Raw genomic sequence first — 10,482 nt, 5'->3', positions numbered from 1 at the left:
CCATATAAGGCTGCCAAACTTAAAAAAAAACCTGATTGGTTTTTACCTGACCAAACTGGTCAGCCTTGCCATTTCCACAAGTTTTGTCAGTTTTATGATCCAATTCTCTACTACGAGTATCTCATTATTCTTTCGTCTTTGTACATACAGTAACCTTGTTTCACTATATAAGTTAGTTTCCCATATTTTTCTCTAGTTCAGCATCAGGAAAATCCAATAAAAATAATTCTGCCTCCATTATAATATTGATCCGTACTATCTTTTGCATCGTTATATGAATTTGTGCCTAAAATTCCATATATTTTTTTTACAAACCCACTCTATGTGGGAAAAAGTCCCATCTTTGTTATCATTTACAACACTCTATTCCTGTGTATGATTTTCTCCTGGAACTCCTGGAAATTATGGCAGTATAAATATATAAACTATAAATCAATAGATAAATGTTTCCACTCACCAGAAAAAAAAATTTAAGGCTTGAGAGTTCCAAGTTCACAACAGTGTATCCTGAGATTATGTTCCACTTTATTCAGTCCTTTCTGAGGAATAAGGCAGCCTTGTTTTCAAAACTCTCCATAACACTGTAAAAGTAGACATACTGATTTACTTGTGAATGTTGAACTTCTGTTTTAAATATTTATTTCTATTAACGGGGATTGAGTTTTGTTTTTGCATTTTACACTGCTTTCCTGGTTTTCCCAGTTTATATATTTTTTCTAGATTAATTTTTAGATTTATATATTATAAGTCACCCAGAGGATTTTATTTTATGAAAATACCTATTTCTATAAACTGCAAATAATTTTCTGCTAAATCATACAGTTCAACTATCAACCATACAATTGGACAACACAAGATTGGAAAAGTCAGCTTCGAGTTGTCTTTAATTTCATATTCATGGCTTTGTCATAGTTAAACACTGAGGCAAACTGGAGGTGCAGTGTAGAAAAGGGAGCAAATCAGATTTAAAAAATCGGTCAGTACTATACTTTCTCAATACTAACTTCCAAACTTTTGTTGGATCTTTTAACATTTGCTGAAAAACTGTTAAATTGCACAATATCCACAATCTATTCAGGAGGTTGTCTATGGAGATTCTCAATCATCCAGGTCATGGTTGTCCCAAAAGTGCTTTTTATTCTGTAATCCTTGATTTGAATTTAATGTCGCTTCCACTACAATGTGTAAATCAATTTCATTGCTGGGATGTTATCTTTCACAGCAATGAGTTTCCTAATTATTGCATCTGAACTATAGGGAAAAATACATAATCTTGATTATTCTGTACCAGTTGCATAGTATCATGAGAAAGTGCTTTCCTTCTTAAGCCTCAGACAGGACTAGAAGACAAAGGTAAAATTATTTTATAGCACAATCTATCTCCAAAGCACCTGAGGGTAGAACAAGAAGCAATGGGTGGAAACTAATCAAGGAGAGAACCAACCTAGAACTGAAGAGAAATATTCTGAATGTTAGAACAATTAATCCGTGGAACAACTTTCCTCCAGAAGTTGTGGGTATTCCAACACCCACAATCTCTTTAAAGAAGAGATTGGACAACCATTTGCCTGAAATGGTACAGGGTTTCCTACATGAGCAGGGGGTTGGACTAGAAGACCTCCGAAGGTCCCTTCCAACTCCGTTATTGTGTTATTCTTTTCCAAGCAAAATGCTACTAGCTAATCCTAGCTACACATTTTTGCTACACTTTGAATTGAGGAGCGAGAGGCAAAAATGAACTCAACCCCTGAATAAAGGCAGGAGGTGTGGGGGGGGGAGGCCGAGATGTTTATTCAGGGACCAATCGCTGATCAAATTTCCTGCCCGCCTAATTTTTATAACCAACCACAAGTGACCGGAGGAGTGCGACGAACGGCGAAGAAAGACCTCCCCAGTTCCATGCCACAGAGGCTTCCGGGAATTGGAGTTTCTGCCTTTCCGAGACGTTCCACCGCGAACGTTTCCCCGCTTCTTAGCGAGAGAACTACAACTCCCGAGAGCCCTCGGTTGACCTGCGCCGCCGAAGTGTGTTTTTTTTTTCCCCCTTCCTTCTCTCGCGCTTGCGCTGTGTAAAATCTTGCAAGAAGGCGAGAAGGAAGAGGCAGGGTTGGCGGCAGGAGCAGCAGCAGGAGCGGAAGGGCCGGGAAGCGGCCGTTCACAGGACGGTGGTCGGCCGTCGGGAAGATGAGCGCCACCAAGGAGTCCAAACCCGAGCACGGCCACGGCGTGAAGCGGGCGGCCTCCCCTGATGTGAATAAGGGCAGGGAGAAGTTGGGCGCTGCGGGGCGGGGGAGTTGGAAGGTGGGGATCAGGGCAGGAGGGACTCTTGGGCCGGCGGTGGAAGAAAAGGGGGATCCTCTTCCCATCATTTCTTCTGTGTAAGAAGGAAGAGGTGATGGCAAGGATTCCTTGGGTCCCTCTTCCCGGTTCTGTAGGAGGATTTGTTCCCTCTGCTATACATAGGCTGGTTCAACCCACTCTCGCTTCAACCAGTCCTTCTGCAGGAGTGAAGGACTACAACTCCCATGCTGGGCAAAAGGGAGGGATTACAACTCCCATGGTGCGCCGGCATTTGTCAATCGATTCATCTGGATAATAGTGGGTTCAAGAAGGTGGCCCTTTCCTTGCACATTTGTGCTCGAAGGGAAGCCTCGTTTCTGCCTGGAAAAAATGAAGAATTGAGAGTTTTTCCTGTTGGTTGATTGATTGATTGAGAGAGAGAGATTCCCCCTTGGGCTTCTTAAGATAGCTTTCATTATCTATCATGATTAATCGGGGCATTGAAAAACTCTGAGAATCAGCCTTTCAGGAGCAAGGCCTTGGCATGATGCAGACAGCCTCCTCCCCCAGTGTGAATGAGAGTTTGGAGACTGCGTTGGCATTAAATCTTCTGAAAAGCAGGATAAAAATATTTGTGGTTAAGTAGTAGTCAAAACAATACATTGATACAGCGGAGGCAAAATAGAAAGGTTGGGGGAGGAACATGGTGGAAATGCATATCCACTTGCCAGAATAGGTTAGTGTGCATATTGTGGAGGAGTTGATTGCAGATTTTCAACAGAAAAATCTGAGATGCAACATGCAATAGATTATTTCTATAGAGTCCTATAGAAACATGCTTTTCCAGACTTTGAGGAGCTTAGAAGTACCATCCCAGTTTTTAGTTAATGTGATAGCTACAAGTAGATTTTAGTATAAATATGGGTCTGGAATAGGCTTCCTCTGCTGGACCTTGGCGATCTATAACCAAGAACATTTTTTCTACCAGAGGTTGAATATGGTGCATGTTTGTACATAATGGGAATGCTAAGTTCTATGATTTTTATTTTCAGAATCCCTTCTAAAGCTATGGTACACACTTTTGGAACAGACTTAGAGCAGACAGGAACAAGATGTTTCTTCTTTTTGTAATGTCATATAGCAGCATTGTTGAAAGTGGAAGATAACTATTCCCAGCAAGGTTGAAAATAAAGGGCGTGTTTCAATTAATTAAAAGAGTGCTTTTCATTTAATAATTTCATTTAGATGGATTTATCTTTATTTCAATTGAAGAGAATATTGATAGCTCAGGGTTGAACTATTGGGTTCTTGTTATTCTCTGAACTTGGTTATTTTCTTACAGATGCATTATCTGACTAAGTAGCATTACTCCCTCTCACACTATTCCTCCACTTTTGTAAAAGGGAAATTATCCATTTCTTGCATTATTTCCATATTTTGTGTTTGGAATTATAATATGTATTAATCATTGGAAGGTGTCAGCAGGAAGTTGTTGCCAGGCAGTACTACGTAGCTTTGTTGATTCAAGCTCTAATACTGCCTGCTAAAAGTATATTATCCAGAATTGGAATATTTTCCTTGCAACCCATGACAGTATTTTTTTAAAAAAACTGACATTTATGTGAAGTAGATAGGGAAATATGGTGCAGCCATATGGAGCTTATTACATGTTTATAGCTGCAATGAAAGTTGTACTATAAATATTTATACTGTCTGTATAAACTAACTGCATGATTTTTTATTTTAATGTGTCTAAAAACTATATTTTGTTTCTCAGGTTGGAGCTGGTAGCTGGGAGGCAGCTGACTTGGGTAATGAAGAAAGGAAACAAAAGTTCCTGAGGTTGATGGGTGCTGGAAAGGTAGGATTTTAACTTTCATCCTAGTAGTATAATGATTATAGAAGGGATTTTTAGTGCGCAACTTTCAAAGCAGATTTGCTTGGTTTTCTCTTTTTTTATAAGAATACAAGTTCTTCTTAAAGTATCGCCATCTAATAAGCCTAATTTCAGAAGTATAAGTGAAAGGTTATTTCATAAATCTTTATGTGCCCGAATCAGAATACCTGATGGAACAGTTGTGCCAGAATTTCATACTTTTTGCTTATGAATTAACATTTACCTATTTGGTGTTTTATCAGATGTTTTGTATAACTGTGTATGACCAGAGAATCTTGCAATTATCTTTCTAAATGGAATTTTATTGCTGTATCTATCAACTTTATGTGAATTAACTTTTCAGGTCAGGGTTCCTACACCACCTCAATAATACAATTTCCATTCATCTTAATGTCATTGTAAAGTACTCATACTTCTAGTAATACAAGTAGTCATCTGTGAAACATAGCCCAGCTAATACAACTTAAGTTTTTAAAGAACACTAAGTAGTACTACTCTGTAGCTTTCCATTTAAACAAATGGAAAACAAATTGGCTCTCTATATTAGTTAATTCATTTTTTTCAGTGCATATGATTGAATGGAAAAACATATTAACTAATTGTATGGTGAAGTGAATGAATCTTATTATACCCATTCATTGTTACAATTCACAGAGTTTCAATGTAATACCTAATAACCTTGCTTACAATTCTGTAGAATATTACTAGTAGTAACACTAGTAAAAGCTCGTTTATGGATGGAAGTTCACACTTTCAGTCTGAAATTGACATATTCTTCTATTCTTGTTTCCCGGCAATTAATATTTAAAGCATATCTTGGTGGAACCTGGGACAAATGTTGTGGGAGATGTAAGTCAAATCAGGGTCACTGGCATTTAAAATTTGAAATGAAAGTGGATGTAAATAATTTTCAAAAGGAATTTGTGGAAGTACAATGTAATGGATTTTCTTTAAAAAAACATAAGAATATTTGGCTTGTCTTTCAGTTTATTATCGTTGCTGCAAGTAGCATCTGGATAGCTATGTTAAAAGATTTTTATTGTTGTTCCTTTGACAGAATCATTTTAATTGCTTATTCAATGTGTTATGTCATTCCCCAAATACAAATTGTGGTGCAAAATAAAAACATAAGTAGTTGCCCTTCTGGATTGGATCACTGACACCTCTAGTCTAACAATCTCTTCTTATGTTGGTCATCCAAACGCATAAGAAAATCTACTAGACTCTCATTAAATTCAGACACCATCACACCGCCCGTGGCACGACATACCGCGAACGTCAAAAGCGTGCCGACAACACCGTGGCGCTAAAACCGCGATGTCAAAAGCGTGCCGACAACAGCGTGCCGAATAGCTGTTGATCCCTGTAATTTCCATCAATTGGTCCAACTCTTTTTTGAAGCCAGCCAGACTTATAACAGCACCACATTTCAAGGTGGACATCAGTGGTCACAAAAATCTAAAGCTGAGTTATGTAATTCGAGTATGATTTGGTTGGTTAATGGCATATGTAAGTCTCCCTTAGAGTCGCCTGATACTTATTTGAAACATAACATGGTAATATTGACAAATAATGCTTTAGGGCAAATGGCCTGCAACCTTGAAAGTCCATGCCATAATAAATCAGTCTTTAATAGAAAAATAGAACTATTGTATTGGAATAATAATATATGCTTTCTTCTAGAAAGAACACACCGGACGCCTTGTTATTGGAGACCATCGATCAACTTCTCATTTTAGAACAGGTTAGTTGAACCAAAGTTTTGAAGGAGAATAAGCATCTATACACTTGAATTAAACAAATGTTTTCTAGGGAACTTTACCTTTCTGATTAATTTACTCATATGCCATGTAGATTTGATATTTCTCATGGTCAAAGCCATCTTTTTGGCCACTAACTGCTATTGGCTCTCTGAAGTGCTATATTTCCCCCATGTGTAAGTAGTGCTATAAAACCAAAATAGTATGTGACTTATTGTACCTTGAAGTGTCATGGTACTGTTTAGGCAAAAGGTATCAGAAAGTTCTGTTTATGAGTGGGTTTCTAGTTTTGTCCTCAAAGATTTATTGCTATTTCATTCAATACATTATTATTTGTCCCCTAACTTAAAACAATTAAAAACCTAGACAAAAGAGCCTGCACTAAAAATAGCCATTGTTGGCCCCAAGAACCAAGAAAGACACACGGAGTTGCTTCTGAGCAGTTCCTGTATTGTTCCTCACCAGTAGAGAGAAATTTTGCGAAACTAAAGCAACTATCTACATCACTATAGATGTACCCTGGTAATAGCAAGGGAGGAGCTTTCTTAAAACTCTCTTCCTCCCGACCAAAGTTTCTATGCTTAATTGTTCTTTGTACTCTGGAATGCAGCCCCTCTCTCCTAGGAATCCACACTACATTAAACCACAACACATCAGGTCCCTCCATGGACATATATTTAATCCTGGGCCTGGGACCAAAGCTTAGGTTTAAAGGCTTTTTAAAACCCCAGGTGAATGGAGATCATCCATATATTTGGGCAGATGCTGTTCCAGCATCCAGAGAAATTATCTTCCTAGATCCTACAAAATGGCAACATTTAATAGAAATGTTGTGCACCTATTCTGCACTCAGTGGACAGAAACAATGAGGGAGACGTGACCCTATGCCATTAGGAATGAACTCTTGTTGTGGGTTGGATAAAATCTAATGCTGCTCCTTTTTTATTGAAATTCAGGATTTGTTATTTGACTGTGTGGTAATCAACATATGTAACCCTATAGGGGAAGAAGATAAGAAAATGAACGATGAGCTGGAGACTCAGTTTCAGCAGAGTATGGATAGCACCATGTCAGGAAGGAACCGACGGCATTGTGGGCTTGGTTTCAGTGAGGTAATCTTCCTTTGGCTGAGACAGTGGCTCAAGAATCCTTCTTTGCTTATTTCACTCTACAGAACATGCATTTTGTAATTCATTGACTAGTGGTTAAATAGGACAAATTTTCACAAATCTGTTCATTCTTCATTACATGACATATATAGCACATATCATCCCCCATAGCCATCATGGGTTTTTTCCCCCATATAGATGGTGAAATTAAGCTTCTTTTGCTCTAGCCTAAAAGAATACTTCACTAGGAGGTGATTAAAGTTAAATGCCTGTGATTAAGTTTCTACTACCATCCACAGTATATCAACCAGGCTGCTGTTCTCTATATGTATTGATATTGGAAGCAAACCACAAAAGAAAGGGACGTGAAAAACAAAACAAGCTCATGGAATTTTTTCTCTGAATCTTTTCTTTAGCTGGACGAGGATAAAGAAGAAGCACCAGAGGAGGAGGTGCAAGATTCCTCGGGGTCAGAAAGTTCAGAAGACTCTGAAAGCGATTCTGACTCTGAGCAAGACGAAGTTGCCGAAGACCCACCATCTGCTGAAAAACACAGCAACTCGGAAGACCCGCAAGCCAAGAAAGATGCAAAGAGCGGCTATAAAATGATGTTTGTTAAATCCAGCGGCACTTAGCTGCAGAGTGTAGGCAGAGTAAGCCTTCTGGTTACAGTGCAAAGTCTTGGACTGCTTACAGCACAGATCTTCCCTTGGTGGTTTTAACAAGGCCTTTTAGAGAAAGAGGAGTGTTTGCATTTGCAGCACCACACCAAGAAGCTATTTTTCTCAGCATGACTGCCCATTTTGTTTTGTAAGATATGAAAATAAAATTGAGTGGGGGATGTACGTAGTTCTCAACCTGCCTTTAGATTCTTCTTCTCTCTTCGTATTCCATGAAGGCTATTGAATTTTTCTTAAGTTTGTTAAATGACCTATTGAAATGGTATTTAATGTCTTTACGGGTGCTTTATTTTTTAAAGCAGTTTTTGCTGGGGTTTTGGATGGTATAATTATTAAAAAGTAAGAACGGGAGCTTCTTTTGTCCTGCTTGTCATCCAAAAGAAACGGTGTGTTAGGATATGTGCTGCATTACATTTTGCAACGTTGTACATCTGCTGGATGCATTTGTATGAATGAACTGATTTCAAGATTATGCCTAGACAAGGAATGGCAGAGCAGTCTTTTAATAAAGAGAGGAATCTCTTCAAAAGGCATTATGAATAAATTGTGTTATGCCTATACAGAAACCCTAAATAGGCATCTTAATAAAGAAAAAAATAACAAAATATTTTTTTTCTTTTCACTTGAAAAGAAAATCTTAACTATTGTAAGTTACCCCATTTTTCTCAGAATGCATTAATTAGCACATTCATTGAAATCCATTAATATGGTTTATCCAAAAAAAACCATAACAAAGAATATGTATTAAAGTATGTGCCTGTGTGTGTGTGGATTGGTTGGTTACAACAATTTCCTCCAAACTGATGCTCTTCAAATATTGTGGGGCTGTTCTATATCTAGAAGATGTTTGGTTAAAAAAGCTAGGCTATAGCATTTGTACTCCTTTTACTATGATTTACGTAGTAAATATATTTTTTCATAATAGTTCTAACTGACTCAAACAATATTTTCTACAGTTTACAAGTTCTCAGCATCAATGATAAATTCACTGTCCTGCTTCAAATAAAATTAGATACATGAAGGCTTCAATCAGTGGGAAAGTATCTTATGGAAAAGTCACAAATTTATACTTGAGGAACCCCTAATTTATTGTTCACTTAATGCTTGTTCATATGTACTAATGTGCTATTATCTGTACTAATGTAGCTATTCTGTCCATTTTGTCTCATAATGCTCTTGGTAACATTGACAGCCCTTCCAAGGTTGCTTTCCACGTTTCATGTTGCAGGAAACCACCTGTATTTGGTTTCTGTGTTAAGATCTAAGTTGTACAGGCTATTCTTTAGAAAGAATTGAAAGAGGAGAAGTAATTGGCAGCTTGTGGTCAGAGGGAGTGAATAGAGGGCAAATTTGAACAGGACAGCTTTTGAGGGAAGGACTGTAGATCAGATCAAGTGTGAATAAGAATTGTGACTAATGAAATGATGTTATATACTTCCCCTGACTGTGCTGGGTACACAACCAGAGCCAGCAAAAGGAGTTCAAATAGGAACAAGATAGAAGAGCTAGTCTCAGATTGGTGATGTAATCTAGACCAAAACTGCAGGTTTAGACTGCTACACCTTAACGAAAGAGATGAGCTGCTTTTTCCCCTTTACATTGGAAAAATGGGAATAAATCTCCAAACCTTGCTGCCTCTCTTTGCTATGAATAGATCACTCATTTGAGATTAGAGGACTTGCTAGAATTCTTGTGATATTACTTTAACGTTCTTTCTAAGAAATTCTATGAACTGACTGGCTGAAGAGGCTTATTCTTTGAAATTGTCATTCCTAATCAAGGTTTGCTACAAGAAAATGCTGACTAAAGTGGAACATTGTCAACAAGTGAAAAGGGGAAGAGTAAACGGACAAACATCAAGGCAAACATAGTACTGACTGAAAGAAGTATGAGCTTCAGCTCATACAATATTGGCCATCTTTTACATTACAAAGTTCCTAAAGAGTAAGAAAGCTAAACATTACTAATAATTGGTATGAAAGAAGACCAGTGGGGGGTTACCGGTTGTTGCATATTAAAGTACGTGGATTTTGGTTATTAGACATAATTTGTGAGTTTGTACTCGGTACAATGAGCTCCCAACTCTTCAAATCAAGATAGCTGCAAGTAGGTTGTGATAGTTTAATCCAAAGTCCAGAATGTCAGTTGCTTTCAGGCAGAATAAAGGTTTTGAGGAAAGGACATGTTGAGGGTGAATCAAAGGTTCCCAAAGAAGGATCCAGATGTTGAATAAGGAACCCATATCATTTTCATTTACAGATATTCCTTCCATGGGGGCAAAGATCTTTTAGCTGCGATCTTTTGAAGTGCTGAGAAAAATGGTGACAGGTATAGATTTTACGGTGATTTGGCTGCCTGAGGCAAAGATTGCAATTTCCACCCAACAAAGGATGGCGTGAATAGGTAGATTTTCTCAATTGGAACAACTTAAACTAGGATAATGAAAAGATATTTTTAGCAAATGTTGAGAAATTGTACAATTAAAAAGCCAAATACAGTAGGCTTTGTGGCTTCCAACTGAATATTTTAGTAAAAAGTGACCTGCAAAAACACTGGAAAGTAGCCAGCACAACACCATTTTTTAAAAGCAGATGTTAGGGAAGATCCAGAAAATTTCAGGCAGGTATTATGTCTGTTCTGTGTGGATTTGTAGAAAGAATTTTTTTAAAAGGTCTGGAACAATAAGCCTTAATGAAAGAAAATCATTATGGATTCTGCAAGGGTAAATCCTGTCTACCAGTCTTCTAGAGTATTTT

The 10,482-nt window shown here is 37.8% G+C and overlaps 1 protein-coding gene across 1 annotated transcript; it reads left to right on the top strand.

Annotated features, from left to right (window-relative positions):
• Positions 1–2,073: 2,073 nt before the first annotated feature.
• CUNH11orf58 (chromosome unknown C11orf58 homolog) lies at positions 2,074–8,077 on the top strand. Its single transcript, XM_014067093.2, has 5 exons — positions 2,074–2,250; positions 4,058–4,141; positions 5,861–5,921; positions 6,940–7,049; positions 7,463–8,077. The coding sequence occupies exons 1-5, from the start codon at positions 2,185–2,187 to the stop codon at positions 7,679–7,681; spliced, it is 540 nt and encodes a 179-aa protein (XP_013922568.2). The 5' UTR covers positions 2,074–2,184; the 3' UTR covers positions 7,682–8,077.
• The last annotated feature ends 2,405 nt before the right edge of the window (positions 8,078–10,482 follow it).

Source organism: Thamnophis sirtalis, unplaced genomic scaffold (genome assembly GCF_051295495.1).
Source record: "Thamnophis sirtalis isolate CommonGarterSnake01/CBP01778 unplaced genomic scaffold, rThaSir2_p1.2 scaffold_1, whole genome shotgun sequence".
NCBI classification, from domain to species: domain Eukaryota; kingdom Metazoa; phylum Chordata; class Lepidosauria; order Squamata; family Natricidae; genus Thamnophis; species Thamnophis sirtalis.
This window is presented reverse-complemented; position numbering and strand designations above follow the sequence as displayed.

Bases quoted from the DNA above. Each gene is read 5' to 3' on its own strand.
- CUNH11orf58 (XM_014067093.2), top strand. From the start codon at position 2,185: ATGAGCGCCACCAAGGAGTCCAAACCCGAGCACGGCCACGGCGTGAAG. The intron at 2,251-4,057 runs GTGAATAAGGGC...TTTGTTTCTCAG, and splicing joins AGCGGGCGGCCTCCCCTGAT to GTTGGAGCTGGTAGCTGGGA. The intron at 5,922-6,939 runs GTTAGTTGAACC...GTAACCCTATAG, and splicing joins AACTTCTCATTTTAGAACAG to GGGAAGAAGATAAGAAAATG.